This window comes from Cydia fagiglandana, chromosome 16 (assembly GCF_963556715.1).
Source record: "Cydia fagiglandana chromosome 16, ilCydFagi1.1, whole genome shotgun sequence".
NCBI classification, from domain to species: domain Eukaryota; kingdom Metazoa; phylum Arthropoda; class Insecta; order Lepidoptera; family Tortricidae; genus Cydia; species Cydia fagiglandana.
Window position 1 is genome coordinate 13,544,627 of NC_085947.1, and position 24,507 is coordinate 13,569,133.

At 37.5% G+C, this 24,507-nt stretch overlaps 2 protein-coding genes across 3 annotated transcripts in view; one reads left to right on the forward strand and one right to left on the reverse strand.

Annotated features, from left to right (window-relative positions):
* Positions 1 to 24,507, forward strand: part of LOC134672117 (probable beta-hexosaminidase fdl) — a 183,678-nt gene that overhangs the window by 90,361 nt on the left and 68,810 nt on the right. The gene's annotated exons all lie outside the window — the stretch shown is intronic.
* Positions 1 to 24,507, reverse strand: part of LOC134672102 (uncharacterized) — a 52,623-nt gene that overhangs the window by 12,306 nt on the left and 15,810 nt on the right. For both annotated transcript variants that reach the window (XR_010099299.1, XM_063530014.1), the window contains exon 3: positions 18,694 to 18,826. Coding sequence is in view for 1 of the 2 variants with exons in the window: in XM_063530014.1 (XP_063386084.1) it covers positions 18,694 to 18,826 (133 nt within the window). In the remaining variant the exon portion in view is untranslated. The remainder of the gene's footprint in view (positions 1 to 18,693; positions 18,827 to 24,507) is intronic.

Genomic DNA, 24,507 nt, shown 5'->3' on the forward strand with positions numbered 1-24,507 from the left:
AACTGAACCTAAATGAGATTTTATCGCGTAATTTTAGATATATATTTGTGATGTAAATATAAACGTAAATGATAAACTATACCCAAAAAATTTTACTGCGGACATAGCAGATGCAAATCTATGTACCATTGTACCTAGTTCTCGTCCGAAATGAGTAATTGGATCGAAACCTTAAGTTTTCTATTGTAAGTTCTTTTCTTTTTACTGCAACCCCTAACTTTAGTGACTTGGCATTTTCGAAACCTATAATCACGTGTGCCAGGTATCAGGTAAATATGGAACAATAGCTATGCATAAAGCGTCTATATTGGTTTCCCCAAGCTATCAAGTTGTCAAAGCTCTGTCAGCAATTGCAATGCCAATCCTAAGCTCTCACTGAAAATGGCCATAAGTCGTGCGTACAATTAGAGCGTTTGAATCGTTCTTCAATAGTATTCTAACATTTTGGCCAGCCATTGTTCGCGGGCAAAGTTGCAAGCATTATGATTGGCAATTTCGTGGTTTCGGTACTTGTGGTAGTTTATCTTTCGATTTTAACGAACGATCGAGCCTTTCTGTTGTTTTAGGAACATTTACGAAAACAGGTTTTCATTTAAAGTGTGTAGAGTTAGACCACGAAAAATCTGCAGCGATTTTGATAGCCCACGCAGCGCAAGTGTTACGTCATAGAAGTTTGACGTTAAAAATTACACTTGCAATGCGCGGGCTATTAAAAATCACTGCAGACATTTCTCGGTCTTACTCTAGAATCTAGTTTGAGGTTCAGAACCTATGCATTAGAGCTTCAAAATCAAACCCAGGGCCCAGTATTGATAAGTATTAGGTATCATCAATTAACACGCTTCCCGTAAGCATCCATATCTAATTATACTTCATTAATTACATCTAATTATATTATAGTATTAAGTTTGTATGCACTAATAAATCAATTATAGTATTAATTATTATGCTGGCAGTCGTCATATACATAGTTACATAGAATTACTGTAATTTTTTTTTTTATTGAAAAATTTTACAGAAAGTATACAATATTTATTACCTTAATCTAATGTTTCGCCAAACTGTGAGACAGTTTGTTGGCGGTGCGCTCTAAACTAAACTTAAGCTAAATAGGTACACTAATTATTAAGTAACAAGTTAAGTTGTCATCAAAAACATATAAATTATGTGCTGGAGTGAGAAAAAACATCTAATCCAACCCAATTTAGACTTAGTAATAACACCCCTCTTTTTGGGTTAGGTGTTTTAGTCACAAATTCAAGTCTCAAATACTTAAATGGTGTCTCTCTGAAGCTTTCAAGTTTTTACATTGACTTGACCATTGTTGTAAATAAATCTTGCAGTTGTAACCCTTTTATTTGTTTTCGTAATAGTGTAGTAGGAAAGTAAACCAGTGACAGCTAAACGAGCCCGTCACGGGTCGCACGGCCCGCGCGTCACTCCGTGACGTCACGGGTGACGTGACAGCGCTGGATACGATTTATATCGAAAATAGTTTGGGTCTGTTTAACCCCTTACCAGCATCACTGTCTAAAGTCACTATACTATGGCAAGCCCTAGGATTAGGGTTTGCACGACGGATCCGAAATGTATGGGAAGATCCGCGGATCCGGATCCAGATCCGGATAATTTCATACATTTCGGATCCGGATTGCAAACCCTACCTAGGATAGATGCAATTGAAAGAGAGCTAAATATTGACCCAAACAATTCTGATGGTATTGGTGGAATCAGAGTTGAAGGAATCGTGAGTCAAACACGCAGCTCGAGACTGAAGGCGATAGCGATAGCGGGGCATATTTACCCTGGTATCATCATCGCTCGTCTCATTCGTCGTTTATTTCTTATTTAGCCGTGTATAGGTAGGTACCCCGTAGGGGACCTAAACCGTGAAGTTAAGAAAGTCATAGGAAAATCGTACACAAAAAAAGCTTAGGCCGATTTTTTATACTCTGTATCTTAAGGTACTTAAATAAAAGTAAACAAATAATTTGTACTTTTTCGGGTAGTTAACCAACCAAATATAAAACCACCTAGATCGATCACTGTACGACCTGACTTTACTGACCTAATACATTATTTGACCATGTAAAATTTTCATCTACCCTCAACTGGCTTACGAAGCCATTTGAGGGTAGATTTTGTTTACTCTGTTTTAAATACTTACCTAAAGATACAGACTATAGCTTGGGACCTTAATTGATTCTTTGACGATATTGGTAGGGATTTGGACTTCATTGTAACCACTAACCAGCAACATTTACTTTATTAACCCGGCCACCGGCACGGGTATCATATCTCACAAAATTGCCCGTGTATGGCACGTTATCATTAAAATAGCACAATTACATCCAGAAGGCCTACCGCAAACCACGTTCGACCTGTTGCCTCCCTGTAACACTTACGTACGAATTTACAAGTGCGACAGAGAGGCAACACGTCGAACGTGTTTCATGGTAGGCCCTCTGATCCAGGTACAACATCGGAATCACTTATTCGGTGAAAGCAATTACGGTAACGCGATTTTTATTGGAACTTAGGCGATTACATGGCCCCGGGAGAGTTGAGAGCGTTGCCCAGATGGGTTAGCGATACGAAACGTGGAAATATTGGTGAGGAGTTATGGTAAAATAAACTTGAATCAACCAGATCCTCATAATTTTTGAAGTTACCTACCTATAGTAGTGGACCCTATAATGGACGTGGAACCAGTAATGGGACAAAAAAACATAATTCCTCTAAAATAAGTATCTAAAAGTAGTTTCTAAACACTGGCTGTATATTATCATAAATAAGAGTCCTAGAGCTGTTTCAGTTTGAAGTTTTATTAAATTTGGTTGTTTTTTAAGAAATTGGCGTCAACCCAAAAGTTGTCGTGTCACTGAAAAAAAATACCACTACGAATTCTTAACAACTTCGCTAAGAGAGGTGAGTTAATTTATTAAATTTTAGTTAATTAATACTTGATGAAAACTAGAATGTGTTTTGTTAATTGCATTTACCATGAGATAAGGTATACAACACACTATGTTGTGACTCCACAGATGTAAAAAATTGTGGTATTTGGCCCAATCCCATTATAGGAGCTGTAAAACTGCGTACCTCCTATGATGGGACAAATGACAGAATGATGCTTGCCATGCCATAATTTCATATTTAAACAATACAGAAGTAAAATGTAGTTACGAAATATGTCAATCAGGAGGTATTCTCGACTTCGGATAAATTAATATCGTTTTTCCAAACTTTTATTAAACTTACCCTGTTAGTTAGTGTGGGTCCAATCTTGGTAGCTTAATTTGAGCCACTTTTCGATTTCCGATTCAGTTGAAATTTTGTGTAAGTACGTAATTAAGTATGCAAATCGGATGATAATGCAATATTATGATAACATGGACCTGATCTGATGATGGAGATAGGAGGTGGCCATGGGAACTTTATCGCAATAAACCCTAACTAATTGTGTTTGAGTATATTAGAATTGTCTCGATGGATCTAATACAATAATAGGTAATTGGCTGTGGAAAGAAAAATACATTCAGCGATAAAAGCTTATACCAAAGATTGATTTTTTTGCCGTAACTTATTCCCCATTTCAATATTTTATACTGATAGAGCAATGTCCATTATAGGGGGCCCATTACTGGATCCACGTCCATTACCGGGGGCCCATTACTGGAACTTTGGTGTCCATGACTGGAGAAAAAAAGCATAGTTTTAATTTGTTAAATATGTGGAAACTAATTGCAGTATCTTTGATACAACACGCCTAAAACGTGAAAGACGGATAGGACTTTCATCTTTTAACACGCTAAGCGGTAGACCATTTACATGTATAAGGGAAATATCATAAATATTCCAAATTTCCTCTTAAATGTCCCATGACTGGTGCTGTTACTATATGCCTTTTTATTTTTCTATACCTAGTTCGTTTTTTAGCATTATATAAGAGGTAAACAATCTTAACGTATTTATTTATTGATAAACACTTTTGATAAATAAGTTACGGCAAATATGAAACAATTAAAGACACGTCAAGATCACGTAGACTTTTTCTAATGCTAAAAAAACGAACTATAATGAAAGATACAACTGGAAATTAAATAGTATTCATTCATAAAGTGGCCATGCACTTTTGCAGCGGGATGTACATCGACACATAAATATTTTGTTATATTGTGTCGTTATTTTTATGGTGTAGGTTGTTGGCAAAGGGAACACCTATTTATGTAGTAACAAAACAACAGAAAGTTAACATAAGTTTGTATATGATTTACATGTCAAGTTCTGAGTCTCTTGTTCTGTTAAACAAACTGCTCTATTCGAACTTCAAGATACGTCAGTTAATAGATCTAGAAACGATATGGATTAGATGTGTCAGTGTCAAAAGTAACGTTTTTGTTCGAAGAAATGTCACATTTCACACTGACATATCTAATCCATATCTTTTCTAGATCTATTACCAGACGTATCTTAAAGTTCGAATTGGGCCGTAATTGGCCAGACTTGCAGCTATTGCTGCTAGTAGCAGCGAAATACTTCCGATAGCCGGCGGCCATGTTTGTTTACGGTCACTAAAACTATTGCCACTTTAGCGTAGTAGGGATGGCAAACAACACTATTAAGTTGCATCCTACAACATTTTATACTATTAAGTTGAACAAACATGTTTCAAATTAGCAATAAACAAGATGGGACATGCAGGTTCTGTCAGGAGTCAGAGGAGATAGGAGAGTCAAAGTCGCATCAAAATAAGATCAAACCGCAACAAGTTCAATCTGAACCGGGCACCAGCCATCAGCCATGTTCTCATCTAAAATTCAATTATAAAGTATTTAGATATATGATTAATTGCAAGATCACAAGTATATTCATGTTAAATACTAACGCTGCGGGAAAATTTCCTCATGCGACGCATTATTTTTAATTTGTAGTAGGGTTTGTTTGTTGTAGTGTATACAACAAATAGTAGGGGTACCCCTACCGGTCATTAAATAAATTTACTTACGAATAAGTATAAATTTAGACTCATTCGTAATATATCTTACAACTCCAATATAATTGTTAGTTAAATTGACTTAGCTTTATCGAGAGTTTCTTCAATTTCAAATATAGCAAACCGGTACAACATTTCAGCTAAGGCACATCCCTAAATTGGGTTAGAGCACTAGCTTAAATTCTTCTGGGGGCTCTGAAAAACGTAAACTCCAACTTTAGCCACACTATGCACTAACTTTTAGAACTATTCCGAAAAAGCCACGTTTTGAAAAACATTCGCTAAAGCCCGCTTTTAGATGGCGACATTTGGCCAGTGTTTGACAAACTTTATTCAAATTCTGCTCAGAGATGAGAATAAGCTAGTCTGTTTCTGTTAGTTCTTACGCCATTGGTAATGGTGCCTCGCTAAGATTTTTGATTATGTAATCCACCCGTGGCTAGAGAGCCAAATACATGACATATGTGTACAGTTAGACCAAGATAACTTCGCAACGATTTTTATAGTACTCGCAGTGTAAGTGTATTTCAAACGTCAAACTTGCATGCAATTATGACGTAAAAATAACACTTGCACTGCATGTACTATCAAAATCGTTGCAATTACCTCGGTTTAACTCTATAGCTATTTGACTTTTACATAGACTTTACCTAAGTGCTAAAGCTATATACAGACTTTATCGGACATGGTCAGGAAATAAACAGTAAGATCAGAATTAAGGTTCATTAATAATGCGAACTAGTTAGCAACAAAGCTAGTTTACGAGTATCACTTAATTGGCGCAGTCGGCAGAACCCGAAATAGACTGCGAGAGAACTAAGCTCTGCCAATACAATCTGTTAGCGTTAACTGTTAGCTGTCAACTCTATTGTGACACTTCGATCTTTGCTAACGTTAAAATCTTAGGGGTTTTGTCATATATGTGAAGAGTCAAAATGGTTAGGTATAATATTTTATTAGGACGGGCAGTTTCGATTTGGTAATTTTAAATACTGCTTACACTAATTGAGAGTTCATCACAGTTAGTATTCGATTAGGATTAGATCTAACCCTTTACATTTGTATCTTCAAGGAACATGGCATAATGCAAAATATATACATAAAATTAAAAAAAAATACGACATTGCGCATATTTTTAATATTTATTTATCTTTAATGTACAATACAAAGATGTAATGTTATATAAGCCCTCTCGCGCATGAGAGGAGGCCTGTGCTCAGCAGTGGGACGTATATAGGCTGAAATGATGATGATGATGATGATGAATGTTATATAAAAATCATCTAGTTACATCTTATCCATATATCCTATAACGTTACATCTTATCTGCCACTTTGATACCGGTTTTTATTTCAGAAAGAGACAACTAATGCCTGGTATTTGTCTCTTGCAAGTATGATTTGTCTGTAAAACAATCTACTTATTCTAGGCAATTTCTTATTAGTCGAGGATTAAAAGCAATTGCAGATGCGTACGTGTGCGTTTGACAGCAAACTTTGCTTTCAAACGCGCAGACACTTTTTGGCCAGACAGATCTGACAAAAAACTCTAATACGAGTAGTAGCTGAAAATTGACATATTTATTAGGGTTCCGTACCCAAAGGGTAAACGCTGTCCGTCCGTCCGTCCGTCCGTCCGTCTGTCACCAGGCTATATCTCACGAACCGTGATAGCTAGACAGTTGAAATTTTCACAGATGATGTATTTCTGTTGCAGCTATAACAACAAATACTAAAAACAGAATAAAATAAAGATTTAAATGGGGCTCCCATACAACAAACGTGATTTTTGACCAAAGTTAAGCAACGTCGGGAGTGGTCAGTACTTGGATGGGTGACCGTTTTTTTTTTTGCTTTTTTTTTGGTTTTTTTTTTTGCATTATGGTACGGAACCCTTCGTGCGCGAGTCCGACTCGCACTTGCCCGGTTTTTGATATATTTATTGTGTTGTGCTAATCGCAATCGTTCTGCAGGTATATTTATCGCTGTATCCTTTCTCTCCATACCAATCTAATGGGGTGTATCCAAGCAACGAGGATTACGTAGGTAAGTATTTAATAAGGCATTATCTCGCATAAGTATCTGATTTCATTTATCGAGATTTCCCCAGCTGACAATATTAATATGGCCGAGGCCCCGAAGGAGTTTCGGTTATTCTTTGATTATAATAATAGAACAGAAAGTTCGATTCGACCGTATTTAGAGTTCCGTACCCAAAGGGTAAAACGGGACCCTATTACTAAGACTTCGCTGTCCGTCCGTCCGTCCGTCCGTCCGTCCGTCCGTCCGTCCGTCTGTCACCAGGCTGTATCTCACGAACCGTGATAGCTAGACAGTTTAAATTTTCACAGATGATGCATTTCTGTTGCCGCTATAACAACAAATACTAAAAACAGAATAAAATAAAGATTTAAATGGGGCTCCCATACAACAAACGTGATTTTTGACCAAAGTTAAGCAACGTCGGGAGTGGTCAGTACTTGGATGGGTGACCGTTTTTTTTTTTGCTTTTTTTTTGTTTTTTTTTTTGCATTATGGTACGGAACACTTCGTGCGCGAGTCCGACTCGCACTTGCCCGGTTTTTCATGTTTCACTATATTTAGTTTTACTATAAGCGAAGGTTGCACAGGGAAAGAATGTGTTACGACGGTTTTATTTTGATATTTTCGCCGTATCTATAGAATGTATTTACTTGACAAAATATTTATTTATTGTTCTATTTTAATATTTGAAGCGTATTTATAGAATACAATTTATTTATTTTCTTCGCAGTTTTTTTTATATTTGCTACGTGTTTCAAATACAATAAACAATACCAAACTGATTGGAAAAATGTGTAGCTAGATGCATCACACCGAATAATACAATATACAGCGTGTTGAAATGGGTAAACAATTGGTTGTTAAAAAATCATAAAATCTTTTTCCTAAAACCAGCGGGAGAGCGAACATATTTTTCACGGATTTGAAAAGTTATTTCTCCTAAATATTCTTTGGAAGAACTATGCCCGCAGGCGGTCCTTCCTCCAACAGTGGAAACCTCGTAAAATGCCGGGTTGGACGTATATAATGACTAATGACTCGTAGCGCGTATGTTTGTTTCAAACAACATAAACTTTGCCACTTCAATGCCATATGACTCTGGGTTTAATCAACATCCTAAAATTACATTTCTTCTCATACTCATAATCTCATAATCTCTATTGCATATGACATTGTATCTCTTTGAAAGCTTGAACCTGCTTAAGTAACAATAGTTGATCGCGTATTTGTTGAAACTCCGCGAAATTATTAGCAATAATACATATAATTATGTATGTATTGCTTTCGATGATTGTCAAAACGCTTTACCTGAAATTAGCATAGCTATTATTCATTCAACATACGACCATACATGTATGCTTTAAATGTCTATTCCATTCCATATTGTTCAGATATATTTGACACGTTGACCGCTTAGATACCAGTGGTTTTTTGACAGCTAAGGTATCAATGATTTGTTGTAAGTGTAGAAATTAATGAATAGCGACTGTTAAGATATTTGTGACATGTTGAGCGCTTACAAGTAAATGCTACCATGACAGTCAACAACTTTTTGACAGTTTAAACGTTTACCTCTCTTTGAGCACCTGGAGTGTATAGCGACTTCTGCTGCTGACTGTAGGTACACTGGTACACGTTTTAGTTACTTGCCTTAAAAACTAAGAAGTGTGACAACTCTTAAGACCAATGATTATGGGTCCTTGCTTAGAAAATCTATAGTAATAGAATATAGGTAGTTGGTGTCAGAAATATACCATTGCAATACGCAATCGTTCTCTATAGATCCAAACACTAGATCCAAGATGGATCTAGTGAGATTTTTTTATTCGTTAGATCCAACTTCTGGCCGATGAATCTAATGAGAAGTTTTTTAGTAATAAATGGATCTAGTAGGAATTATTTTTATCGCAAGATCTAATTTGAACTTACCACCACCATTACCACCAGTCACCGTCAAAAAGCTTGATTTGCTACCTAAGTTCTATTCCTTTCGCTTTGCGGCCTAACGCCATTACAGCCTGAACGGCTCGTTTCCGGGCCGGCTGGTAAAAATCGCATTAGCCCTAACTGGCTTAGCCGCGATTAGCGGCCGGCTCGCTCTTCCTGCAAAATCGATTTGTTGCACTAGGTGACAGGCGACTGAAGATGGTAGAATAAAACAATTTACCTACTGCACTTTTGATGATTTGATTATTCTCTAACTATATATATAAACTAGTAATGACGGTCTTCAATATTAACATTGTCATTTGTATATTATAATATTTATAATATGCCTATTTTTGTTGGTTTAGTTTAGATCTAGATCGCGTGGTTTTAAAAGGTTATTCGTATTTCATCGCGCGTATCTTATTTTACTAACTTTGCATTTTTCCTACCATGGCCAGTTGGTGTTTATTTTTTCGCAATATGAATTTGACCAAATACTTGCAAGATTTATCTACATCGACTTCCCTTTAATATATTATATAATCTAATTAGTTAAGCTTATTATCCACGGCACGAAATCACGAATTACAAATCGCTGGGCCAATATCACAGGGTTCTATATTTCACTTTTATCAAACTGAAATTTGAACATTGTCACAGTGACATTAAGTCGAATTTCAAATGTCTTCAAAATGTAACATAGAACCCTGTAATATTGGGCCAGCGAAATGAAAACGTTCAGTTCCTGCAATAGGTCAATGTCGTTCATCGGCCCGTGGGCTATATTTAGAGGTCCTTGGGCCAAACACGCCATTTGTGGCCTTTGCTTAAAGGGCTTTATTTACCTGAAGCTGTAAGGACGGTGCGAGGATATTTACGTCATTGTTGTCTTATACAGGATGCCCAAAAAATTACTGCGTTCCCGTTGCCAGGGAGGTTTTGGGATTATACTGAGCAAATTTTACTATGAGCCCAACCCTGTAATAGTAAAAAAAAAATGTGTGGCGGACACAATTTTTTTTTCTTTCGGAGCGCTTATTTCTGAAAATATTTAAACCTTTAAACTATGAGTCCATAAAATATGAAAAAGAGGTAAGAGGATTTAAAAAAGACATTAAATGAAAACTATAGCGGACATGATCACAATAACGTAAGGTTGTAAAAAAGAAGCTACCAGTTTCTAAAAAGTTGGAGTTGCAAATGTCCATAAAATACGAAAACCGCTTACTTCAAGCGGCCCGTATGCATGTTTACCACTAAAGTGTAATTAACAGCTCATTTCTAACTTTACTTGTTCATGTTATCTCGTCATGCAGTCATCAATGATGAGCAACTCAAAGGGCGAGAGCTCCCCCGACGCCTCTTTGAGACCGGCTTGATTAAATGAGCCTACGACATGCTTTCAAGAGAGCGGAGAGGACAGTTATCCTAATAGGAAACATGACTGATACGTAAGTCACTTTGGCTAGATGTAAATAATATATGTTTAAAGTCTATTTCAATAGAACTTGCTAACTATGTAAACAAACAATGTAACTTTGTTTTATCACTGTTTCTCTTTGAATTTTCACACCACCTCATCAAATACCATTAAAACCATACACATATACACTATTGAAACGGTCCGTTCCGTAAAATATTATAAATACATAACAAACTGTATCTTGGATATTTCATTAAAAGTTTAAAATGGTTTCATAAGTTAGGTTATTAGGACCTGATGGAATGACGGTTTTGTTTCTTTTAAATTCTACAATTGTCTATGATGGGTAGTGTTGTGACTAAAGTTGGTGATATAAACCACCCAACCCACACTACCCAACCCACGCTCTGTACCTACCGCCGCGGTTATAAAATACATCAATACATCATTCTTAAGTACTAAATTTGTCTTCTGATCGTGATTAAACAAATTAAAAATAAGTAACTACTTGTTTTTTACTTTTGGTATTTTATTATTCGATATGTTTTGACATTAGTAAAGTAGTAAGCAGGAGTCTTGCACATCGCTAGTAAATTCATCATTCAGAGACAATTTCAATATGGCGGTTTGTTTACATAGTTAGCAAGTTCTATTGAAATAGACTTTAGAGGTAAGATGATGTTTAGTAGCCATGGCGGTAACGACGATTAGTCTGTAATAATGTATACCGTTGGTACCGTGTACCTATTTATTCATCATCATCATCTCAGCCATAAGACGTCCACTGCTGAACATAGGCCTCCCTCTTGGACCGCCATTCGTACCGGTTGGAAACTGGGTTCCGTCTCCCGTCCCGCCCCCGCCCCTCGGCCATTTGCTGCGGTCGAGCGCAATAAGGCCAGCGATCAGTGCCCTGTTTATCAAAATCTTGTAACTTGTAATACAAGTGGAAGTCCCTTTCTAACAAAAGCTGTCAAAAAGTTTGTTATAGTATTGTTTGTTACAAGCTTTTGATAAACAGGGCACAGAGGTTTTCCTAGCTAGATAATGGGCTCCGAGGGTATATAACTACCCTTGTGACGGTATAACGTACAGTCGACGTCAAAGATACGTTTACATTTTTCGCCTTATTCCAAAGGACTGCACCTACATATGTTAAGTCCTTTGTACCTTTATTTCTGTAAATATTATGTAAACCTGTGTTGTGTGCAATAAAGTGATTACTAATACGTTAACATATGTATTGTATGCGGAAAACAGGTTTAATTCTTAAAATGCTTACTGTTTTAATTATTGAGATCTTCTTAAATTAGAGGTGAGATACATGCTGTCTTTAAGCTTGCCACAAACCAAGAATCAGTATGAAAGAAGACAACCCAAGATATTTCGGATCGCTAGGATTCTTCAATTTACGCCTCATACACCTCGCTTGACCATCTGAGTCCAACGCCACGCTTAGGCCCAATTGCACCATCCCACTAACCCAGGGTTAACCGGTTAAACCTGAAGTTACCATGGTTACCCGTACAGTTTGACACTAGGTTAACGTTTTAACCGTGGTGTGGTTCTGGGCTACGAGTACAGAAAAATAAAACAATAATTGCCGGAGCATGGAAATGCTCCGAGCATCCCAAAAGCCGAGCGTGCCCGATCGTTCAAGTGACCCTTTATCTAAGTCAAGCACATAGCCTTGCCCTTTACTTTTATTATGTCATTACATCTGCCCCTGGCACTCAATATTAGGTACTCTACCTGATGAATATTCAAATGAAATTTCTAAATTCATTGTTCAGGGTTTTTCGTGATTAAGGATTTTAATTTGTTAATGTATTGTACTTGATCGAATTACCCATGCTTGACTTTTGTTTACTAGGCTCTGACCAATCGATAGAGGAAAATTAGTGAACGAGCGGAGCGAGGTCTTAGCGTCAACTGGGGGTGCACATTTTTATCATAGACGACTAACATCCATGACATTTGACTGGAACGCAGTTCATAAATTTACAAACGCCCCTCAATTACTGAACTTCGGTAGTTAACTTTTGACTATTTTCTTTCTCTAAACATGTTCCCTGAGGGCCTAAAACTCGGGTCTTCGTCTTACCACCTCACGCTTTCTTGACATTTTTTTATTATCGGGACAACTTGCTTTAGACTATACCGATAGTGGGTTGGTATGAGTACGAACAGTAAGTTTTTAGGGTTCCGTACCCAAAGGGTAAAACGGGACCCTCCGTCCGTCCGTCCGTCCGTCCGTCCGTCCGTCCGTCCGTCCGTCTGTCACCAGGCTGTATCTCACGAACCGTGATAGCTAGACAGTTGAAATTTTCACAGATGATGTATTTCTGTTGCCGCTATAACAACAAATACTAAAAACAGAATAAAATAAAGATTTAAATGGGGCTCCCATACAACAAACGTGATTTTTGACCAAAGTTAACGTCGGGAGGGGTCAGTACTTGGATGGGTGACCGTTTTTTTTTGCTTTTGTTTTGTTTTTTTTTTGCATTATGGTACGGAACCCTTCATGCGCGAGTCCGACTCGCACTTGCCCGGTTTTTTCTTTCATTGCAAAACTTCTACTTTTGTTCATTTATCCGTCCAACTCGTTGGACACGGTGCATACTTCGGTACGAATGTTACCACATCTGGAAAGCATAACTTTCTTACAGAGCTCTGTTTTCATACCAGTAATGTAAGCAAGTTATACACTTCTACTACTTTGACCAGATGGCATCTAGTTTCCAAACAAGAACAAGACAAAACCCCGTTGTTGACTACGCGAGCAGGGATGCATAATTCTGGCGTTAATTAGGTTTCCGTTTTTCTGCTTTATTTTGGTATTTTCTAGTAGATGAGAAGCAAAACGTAAACGCAGAAAATAATAAGTAACTTACTTTAGTTAGTATTTAAGTATGCTATCTCATTGTAGGTAGCTTAAAGCTTAAGCTTGTCAGCTAGTATAATCTATATGTGTAACTGACACGCGTGATAACGTCCAAACTAATTTTAACAATGGGTCTATGAATTTAAACCTCAAAAGCCATATAGATTCGCCATAAAAAAAATCAAAAACTGTGTCACAGAAAATCAAATTTCACAAGAAAGAGTTGAGAATTACGATCTGTAGGGAAAAATAGCCGAACAGACATAAGCAAATTTGTCCAAGTTGAAATGGAGACGCTTCGCGCACCCTTGGGCAATAGATGCTATGCTAAAATCTATCTGTCTATCCCTTGCCTTTGCACTGCTTTAAGTACCCTTGAACAGAATTTGATGATATTTAGTTGTTGAAATCTTAGACTTAGTGTATGGACAGTATGGATAAAGGTTACTATATTTATATTTTATATTCCCCTGGAGGAAGAAACGTACGAGTAAATGTCACAATACGAACACCATTCAAAATATCAAAATCTTCTATCCTTATATTAATGACCGGTCCCAAAAGTTGTGAGTTCTAATCCTAACACCGTTGACCTTTGCATTTGTTAAATTCAAATTTTGATAGGCCATTATCCTCTCTAACAAGGTTGCCTTTGACATTTAAAGACAATCCAGAATCCATTGCAGCCCTTCGCCTGACGCATTTACATAAAGGGCAAGTTAATTGTTACATCGCATTTGTTAATCGGCTAATGATCTGAGGAATAGGTACGACTATTTAAAATTAGAAATGTCAGAATCAGAATTCATATCAGTAAAAATATTGATTCGTTCTGTTTGTTACTCGAATAAAGTAAAGTTTGTAATGCAATAGCGATAAAACTATGAAAACGTATTAGTTTTATACACATTGTTAAGTGAAACATTTGTACTACCTTAAAAAGTTTAGTGATTATTATGATGTTTTGCAAAATAGTATAATTTTGATTTTACATGAGATATATGTTCTTATGAATATAATGTAAAAAATAATATTTGCATAAGTACTGTACAAGAAATGCTGGGATCTGTGAAAAAGAGCAAGCTTGCAAGAAATACGTGTTCTATGTATTTTTTTATATCAAAAATACTTGAAAATAAGCTCTATTCGTGAGCAGTAAATATAGGCCCGTAATAGTACCGTATTAAAACGGGGTGAGTAGGTTTCGCGGGAAGAGTTGGGTTATGAATGGGGTGAGAAGGGATTTAAAGGCTACTGCTACAAAAATAATGTATTCCAATTTAAAATATTTTAGTAATACGCATAAAAAAAAATCGATCCAACAATCTTCCAAAATCACCTTTGTATGAAAAACCCTCTCACCCCAAATACGAGGCACTACGGGGTGAGGTGGGTTTTCCTCTTTATCGTCAAAGTTATGAAATGGAACTACCTAAAATAAAATACAAACTAAAATACAAACGTCCGAACCACTTATTATATACACCATTCAGTTTTCACATGTAAAAATAAAATTTTATCGAGGTTTGAAAGTCAAATTTCACCCAACTCACCCCATTTTACGGTACGCGTTCTATTTTTGTTAGAACATGCAGGCTAGAAGTCGGTGCAACAGATTAGACAGAGGTTTGCATTTTTAAGGTCTCCAGATCGACATATCGTTTACTTTAGGAAATTACAAGAAAACATTTCCTAAAGTTCACGTATCAATTCGGCGTACAAAATTATGAATGCGATATTGGAGTTTTACTAGCACTATAATACTGCACAACCACGCATAATTACAAATTGAAAATTCAATTTGAAAATTGTATTTTACTGTATGAAATATGTACAGTGTAATGTACAGTGGTGAAAGAGGTATGAGAAAGAAAGGAGTGAGTGCTGAGGTGACGAAAGACAGAGGAGAATGGAAGAGAAAAATATGTTGTACCGACCCCACATAACGTGGGAAAGGGCAGGTAAAAGAAGACAATGGCGTTCAAAAGTGCATGGATAGATGTCGACCGCAATGCCTTAATATGACGGTTGAAACATCTCCATGCACTTCTGAACGTCAGTGTACAATCAAAAGACATTTCGGATGTTACTTACCTACAGTTACGTCGTGCGGTAGAATAGCTAAGTGACTTTAAGCACATAATTTAATACATATAATGGATCCCCTTCTACAAGTCCTCAAGGTAAGGTTTGTACCTACCTGTACAAATTCTGCGAAGGGCCTATTTGTATAGGTCCGATTTCCCTCCAAAGACCGAACCGGGCTACGTTACAGATGAAATACATTTTCAACAGATACTGCATCCGCTATAAGGAAAATCTTTAAACATACTAAGCTATCTGCACTCACATTAATTGGACGTGCGTGTAATGGCTCCTGGGTAGGGTTGCCATATGGAAGAATTAAATGTCCTGATAAAAATCCTGACATTTCTTGTAACAGAGATGTGGCGTAGCTCGAACGACAGCCCGGCGGCGCGCTGCTCTCTGCGGTGAACCTATGGCATCGTGGATCTATACCTTTCCCTTTCCCTCCGCCCCACCCCGTAGCCCCCTCCCCGCGCGCGCACGACCCGCGCCCGCGCCGCATCGCATACGTTACGCAGTATATCACGTAAACATTTTTTTATAAGGTCATTCCTAAAAATCCGGACACTTGTCATGTCCGACCGCAATCCGGACAAAGGGTCAAAAATCCTGGCATCTCCGGACAAATCCGGACGTATGGCAACCCTACTCCTGGGCCTGTAGATGCGTACGCACCATCGCTGGCCCCACTACCTTTGATGTTCGAACGAAAAACCGACACCGTGGCCGTCCCGTCGCGCGCGCCTTCCGACACCACTACCCTCTCTACACGCTGACGCAAATTAGTGGGCCAGTATGATGGCCCATCGTGTAGAGGAGCCATAGGAAATAACAGATTTCATGTACCCAAAATGGTTAAGGATATGCTCTGATTTCATTGCACCCGTTTACCAAAATTCCTAGATCTCAAAACGGAATAGGTATTGTAATTTTTTTTCCCACAGAACCATATTCCCAAAAATGCCTAAGCTTCAAATCAACGTGGTGATATAATTCTTAAATTGCAAATGACTTAGATTAATGCTAAAATGCAAAAAGGATTAAGTTGTTTTGAAATTAAGGGCAAATAAAGACAGTGGCATTAAGCTGACTATACACTAGGGCACGCCTGCACAGTTTTACCTGTACAGGTAAAGCTGGTTAAAAAACTGCACAGTCGAATGCAACTTAGGGTCTCCCCTAATATATCGACGCGCATTCGGCAAAAGCCGATAGGAAAAAGCTTTATGTCCGCGCAATAAGAGCGAAAAAGTCGTCGTTTGGCTCGGCTCGCGACGGCCGACGACGCCGGACGCGTCGACCGGTTTTTCGCTCTTATTGCGTGGACATAAAGCTTTTTCCTATCGGCTTTTGCCGAATGCGCGTCGATATATTAGGGGAGACCCTTACGCTAACTTTTACCTGTGCAGTTCTCAAAACTGTGCAGGCATACCATCTCGAATTTTCGTGGCTATAAATAATTAGATTTTATCGATTGCGGTTGTGAATTCAAATGAATCTGCGGTGACTTTCTATGCTGCTACTGCAGTGCTACTCTCCTGCAGTGTGCAGTATCTAATCTGTTGTCGAGCCCCGTGCTACCCGTACCCGACTATAACATCAGTGTCAAGATGCATTGCTCCTTCTGGTCGACTGCGGTGATACAATCAGCCACGTATAGTGTTAAGCAGGCCAGTATTCAACACAACACAACACAATGCCTTGAACATGCCTATCAGCCTACATTTAACACCCCCTAATAAAGTTTAACTATTATACTTTATAAACCTTTACTTTTGTACTTTACGCATCATCTAAAATTTTTAATATACCAGTGTTGAAAATACTTCACTAGATCAAAAAAGTTCTTATCTAAGTAATACTGACATTTTAAAGGTTCATACTTCACTAGATTTTGAAAATGTGATTTTTTTATTCATAACGACAAAATACATAATTGGGGTTATGAATGAGAGATTAATTATACATAATTGCTTTAATTGAAGAGATATTATAAGACAAATAATAAATTAAAGTACGGTAAAGATCTTAAGTGTACTTATAGAATCATATTGTATTGAATTACTTTGTTAAGTGCATAAATATTTGTTTTTCTCTTAATGTTAGTTTCCGCAAACATTGACTTGCCCCAATTTCGAACTGAGAATGTACCTATAATAGTTGTTTTGGGAACACTTACGAGACCCAATTTAAATTATATCAAAACTCATGCAGCCTCATCAACAAACAGCCTTAAAAAACAAAAATATTTTAACAAAATGAAACTTTATGATTATACTTATCTACTTTCGAAACGTCGACTTTAAGATAAGGCTCGGCCAAATATTTGTCCAACAAAGTTTGACCCTCCACCAAACCGCGGTGTTCAAACATTCCCAAGTGCCCAACCGTTATGTAAGTTATTTAACTTCCCACTGAGGTCGCTTATCTGAAAACTGTCCCCGAAATTCAGTTTCTATTTCCGTTCCGAGACGGCGGGGCGTTACTTAATAAAGGAATTCTTACGTGGCGCGGTGCAAGCAACCTCAACGTTGCTAAATCTATCTACCTATCTATAGGGCTATGATGGTCGGCTCTTTATCATTTGTCACCATGCCTGTCACTTTCTAAAAAATATGTAAGTGCGAAAGTGACGCATGGCATGACAGGTGATAAAAATCATAAAAATGCGACCATAATACCGGTTCAAGAAAATATTGATGTGATAACGTCTTATAAATCGATGAATACCGGTAGCAAGCACGAAAAACGTTGTGGACAGATATCCATGGTAACGTTACGTAATGTAGGTAATGGTAATGTTTTCTTATTATGTTATCACGCAAAAATATCGTCCGTAAACCGACTTTACAGATAACCATATTCTTTTTAGATTATTTATGATAAATTTCTCCTTATATTGTACTTCTATTACGATCGAGTATGAAAAGGGGCACGAAATACTAGAAATGTCCTATAGCTTCATTCAATAAAGCTTAAAGGTGACAGTCCATTTCGATCGACAGCTGCACTACTGTTGCGACATTACTGCCCTTCATTGTATTGTCATTCATTTTACTATGAAAATTGACAATAAGAGTGACATTCCATTTCCAACTGCAGCTGCAATACTGTTCATTTTACTATGGAAATTGACAATGACAGCGACGCGTTTCCATAGTAAAATGAACAGTATTGCAGCTGCAGTTGGAAATGGAATGTCACTTTAACATGGACGTGTCGGAGCAGTCGTGCAGCTGTGGTCAGAAATGGAATGTTACCTTAAATTCTGAATTTTAATGAACCGACGCGTCACCGGTACTTTCTATACGTTTTTATTTTATCCTACCTGGTTAAGTCTGCTGTCTCCGCTGACAGTGTAGACGCCGCTGACTTCGGACACGTCTTCAGGCTTGTTCGACGACGGGGCGCGTCGCCAGCACGCGGCGCACACCGCCACTAGCACCCCGCATAACGTCGCACTGTAAACAAAACACCCCTTGAAACAGACAGCTTGACCCCTTGACGTGTTCTTAACATATTCCGTCAGCCGGGCTAGCACATGATTGGCGCGATAGCATCTCGCGGCGAGATAGACTACCCGTACCCGTTCCTGTTTTATTAACAGTAAAAGACGGGTAGTCTATTTCGCCGCGAGATACTGTCACGCCAATAATGTGCTAGGCCTATATACCTCGTTTTTTTTTTAGCATTAGAAAAAAGGTAAACAATCATGAAGTGTCTTTTAATTGAAAAACACATTTTAAAAATAAGTTACGGCAAATATCTAACAATTATGAATCTAATACGGTCATTTGTATTCTTCTGCTTTCATAAGTAATAGTTTTTGATTTTTAAAAAGCATTTTTCAATTAATAGACAAGTCAAGATCGCTTACCTTCTTGCAAGTTCTGTCTAATGCTAAAAAAAACGAACTATAGTTAGAATCAAAAATATTGGAACCTGTTTTTTTAGGGCGTCGTACGTCGTACTATAATAGCTTCTTTATCAAGAAATTATGAAGACATAGCGCGTTAAAGTTCCGCATGCGATTCGCGCTTTACATCACACACTCAGGCTTGACGTCATGAGCCCCCACTCCTGAACATTGACGCGTTTTATCTTTGTCATTTTTAGGGTTTCGTACCCAAAGGGTAAAAACGGGACACTATTACTAACACTTCACTGACCGTCTGTCCGTCTGTTTGTCTATCACCAGGCTGTGTCTCATGAACCGTGATAGACAGTTGAAATTTTCACAGATGATGTATTTCTGTTGCCGCTATAACAAGAAATACTAAAAAGTACGGAACCCTCAGTGGGCGAGTCCGACTCGCACTTGTCCGGTTAGAGCCATATAAGCTTCGCCCCACCACACATTACAGTCGTAACAGTTATTGAAAAACTCATTCAACTGTTTACCGTAAGTAATGAGGCAGACTCATTATAGAATTTCTGTAATGACGCGTGCAATAAATATTTGTATTGTATTGTAAGTATGTTTGGTTTTATAAAAACAAAATTCAACTCTGATTTTGCAATGGCTGTTATGCGTGGCTGGGCAGAGCTTTAATTGGTGGCAGTGGTTTTATTTACACAGTCAGTCAGTCAGACATAATATTTCAACGAAAAAAATGCACGTCCACATTCGGCTAGTACCTACACATATATTTAGCTACGAGTATTATTTAAATAACAGCACATCATTTATACGAACTAATTAAACTATTGAACCATAATAACACCAACCACCGAATTAACTTAATTCAAAATGATTTAATTAAACTGTTGGGGCTTGAACGGGGATTAACGCTCAAGTCCAGGTTGGTAATTAACAGTTTTGGGGCCTTTGAACTTGGACCCTCTGCAAGTATCGTAGGAGGATCATAGATTAATCCAAGTTTCCACGCAGGTGATTAAATAGTTTTCACTGCGTTGTCGCTGAGTTTAGACAAATGAGCGTCTAGGCACCTTAGTGAGCTGGCCTTACACACTAGGGTATACCTGCGCAGTCTTGCCAACTGCACAGGTAAAACGTAGTCTAACCAGTTTTACCTGTGCAGAAAATTTGCTGCGCCCTAACAGGGTATCAGGTACTGACTATATTTTATTTAACACCGGTATGTAATGAACACATAGAAGGATCCTATAGAAGTGGTAATATACGCGTGCCTCCGTGAGGGACAAAACATAGGCAATGCGACACTATGATTGATCGAATTTATTTGTTGCCCACACTAATTTAAGTTGGGGAATAAAAAAAATGTGAGGCTGTGACAAGGACAAACAATAATAGCGCTTTCGCTGCTACTCCTACTGAAAGATACATAAGACTATCCCGTTCGCTCATTTCCCCCACCCATCATGCCTTATCCAGTTAAAATGCTTAGATTCATGAATGAACATGATTGCAATAAATCAATGAAATGGAATGTTTCCTGCAGCTACGAACTCTGTAGCATTGAGGATGTCTCGTCTTTCCGGTCGAACTCTTCATGAACTTATTGTTATCCAATTACACACTTCAGCACACAGTATTAGTCTTTTATTAATTGGAAAATCCAGAGCCGCGAGTATTATGGGCACTTTTGCACCGGAAGTGTCTAGGAGCGGCAGCAATGTTTAGTTAGTAACTTGTGTGTGTTTAGTTTGTAAGTAAGACTAACTGTATGTATTTTTTGGTTTTTTAATTTAAATAAAACTTACGTCTCATTTATTAGAAAAGAGTGAGTACAGTGACGTACTTACAATTTGATTTTCAAGATGGCAGCACATTCGTGCAATATCATCAAGTTTGCATAAACCTGAACGGGTATCTCGAACATGATCATAAGTACCGGTTACGAAAAACCTTCCTAAAAAGGTAAAGGGCCTGGGAAATCAATACGCTTGACCTTTCATGGAACTAACATTATTTTTTATTGTTTCCCTAATGTCTAGTTTGCACGTCGCTATCTGCACACACGTACAAACTAATCCATATTGCAGGGAAACTAGTAATGCTGGGATTTACATTTCAAATAGTGATATCTGTAATTCGTGATATTGTGGTTGGTGTTTGTTGAGCACACAGATTTTCGCTCGCATTTAAAACGTACATTTTCGTGTGGGACTATGTATCCTTTAAAAGGTATTTTGTGTAGGCAGACAAAAGGCAATTGCAGTAAACTCTCGTTTTGCGAGCTGTGAGGGCAACTTAACCCCTGAATATCTCTCATCTGCTCACTATCTAAAGTGTCATTCTGTGGAACTTGCTAACTATGTAAACAAACCGCCATATATACTGAACTCATCATTCAGTGACAGTTTCAATATGGCGGTTTGTTTACATAGTTAGCAAGTTCTATAGAATGACACTTTACTGGGGCATTTTCACCTCCACTTCGATCTTTGTTTTGTGAAATCATTGGCACGCGTGTCATTTCAGGCATATTGTGCCAATATTTCGGACGTTGCCTTCTATTGGGATCTGATAGTTAGCGACATAAACCTACTTGTTACTTAAAAAATTGTGACATACTCGTCGGGAGAGGTACCTATAGTTTTACATGTACCTATATGTGTCTTATCATTGAGCATCCATAATAAAGCGCCACTCAAGCTCCCGAGGGGTTAGATCGGAAGATATCCGCCTTAACCTCGTTTAAAAGCCTTGCCTCCGATTTTATATCTATGCCGCGTTTTAATATCGTCCCGTCGTTTAAGCGAATGGCTCGTGTTTACTCGGTTTAATAAACGTTATTTTTTTATAAATATAGCACCCAAAATACGTGATCTTTTGACCATGACGTGAAACGAGTTTGACTTACAGCATAATATGACGTAACGAGTTAATAGTGACGTTAGATTATTACGCATGACAAGGTTAAACATAGTACCTAAATGTGTGTGAATTCTTTAAATGATTTTGTGTTCATAGTTAGTCAACATTAATTTGTATCGATTATTGATAATTGCGTTTATTACTGCGTATACTTATACCTACCAACAATGTATGTTCACATATATGAAACTACCAGCATAGATACTATAGCCTGATAATAAAGTTTACTTTAAAGTTTAAGGCCTACAATTTTATGTATATTTAAGGTAACCTATGGTTAAAGTTAAGGCAAAATGTTAACTAAGTACTCGTACATATAATATAAAAAGAATTTTCTTTTACAGGTACGTACGTCATCACATCATCACACTTTAACAAGATTTTTTGTGAGTAAAATAGTCACTAAATAATATTGTAAGTATACTTCTAGCATATTCAAGCTCATTACAGTTTTAGCGGTATATTTGTAAAAGGCCTAATATTAAAGCCCCTCCGTAGATAATATTGACAAATTTTATCTACAGTATTATTAGTATTGGCATTCACCGCCAATGGACCAATTAACTTTTATCTGGAGCTTGTATAATCCATGCTTATGATAGTATTCTAAATCACAGTAAATATTAAGCTTTATAATTACCTACCAACATCCGGCCTCGACACTATCATACTAAATTGTAACTCATGCAATATTTTTGGAAATGAATACCGAAATCAGAGATATATATAACTCCGTATAAGATAAATAAAGTCTAAGAAAAAAACCTGCCTCGGAAATCAAGAAAAAGTCATTCTCGAATAGATGGCGCACACACCTTTGGCCTATTCTCGGCTAGATGACGTCGACGACACCGTTTGATATTTAACAATTTTAACACATATCAGTGAAAGAACATGGGTCAGTATGGAACAATAAAAATTAAAAATCATTTATCCGTAAACATATTTTGATTAATTTATATAATTTCAATTTTATTTTAAGTTTAATTTTAATTTAATGTTGTTTTTATTATCATTTTGTTGACATTAAAAATAAATAGGTTAAAATTTTAAGTTTTAATCGTGTGTCGATAGATGGCAGTAAATGTACCGTGACTACAAAATTTACTTTGGCAATAGCCCTCTATACTATCTATTCTCTTTGGCCGAAATAAAACATTTCACATATATGTACTGTAAATATATATCATTAGTGTACGTCAATCCAGTTATTGTTGGTACTAGTTAATTCGATATTTCTGGTGTATTTTAAACTTTATTCTCCATTGTCGTAACACGTGGTATTTACGCTGTACGCGTAGCGCTACGAGTATCTACGTCACCAACTATTTTAGTCGACGAATCTTTTCACTTAGCCCCCCCCCCCCCCACATCTAGCGTCTTTCGAGCGTAGGCGCGGTGGGCGTCTGGTCAGCACTATGGAAAATGACGTCGCTGCGCAGTTGCGTCGACGTTGCGTCGAGCAGCGGCCATAGAGTTGTAGACGCCGACGCTCGAAAGACGCTAGATGTGGGGGTGGGGGGGGGGGGGGCTTAATCATTACACAACTTAGTGGATGCCAGAAGGAGGGCGCGGACCCCTAACTTCTTACTAACTGGCCAGAGCAGGCGCTATGTCGGGAGTCGTGGAAGACAAGGGGAGAGGCCTTTGCCTAGCAGTGGGACACCTTAATAGGCTAGCGAAAAGACTACAGACACAGATAACAGCGTATATTTCCATTATTATGGACAAGCTCTACGATATTTAAATGACAATTAGCATTGACTTTATTCATTAAAATTTAAATAAATACAAGTATAATTTTACAGCTCTAGATATGCCAAAACACTTATACTCTTAATACATAGTCATAACTATCTCTAGGATCTTTATTTAACTTTACATATGTAGAGATTAAAAAAAGGCCTGAAACTATACTAATCTATATAGGTACACGTAGAGATAAAAAAAACTACTTTGTAAATCCTGATACTATACTAATTAAACGCATGACAGTTAAATACGTTTTTTTTGTGTACCTTCATCCCTATATCGATTCATAGTGCAATCAGTTCAAGTTAACTTATTTAAGGACTTATCCTCATTGAATGAGGTTGAATTTAAAATACCAATAGACGTGACTATTAGACTAGTCAGCAAACACATTAAATGATATATAGATGGTTTTGTTTCAACTTAAACCATTTCACCCGTCACAAAGTAATTCATATCTTTAGTTCACTGAAAATCGTTGAACTACTATTCAACACTAACTTTCACTAGCTCCTACTTCTTGTGTACTTTACTAGTGTAACGTCATCTTTATGTCTGCGCATTAGAGCTGAATTTAGCATAAAAGAA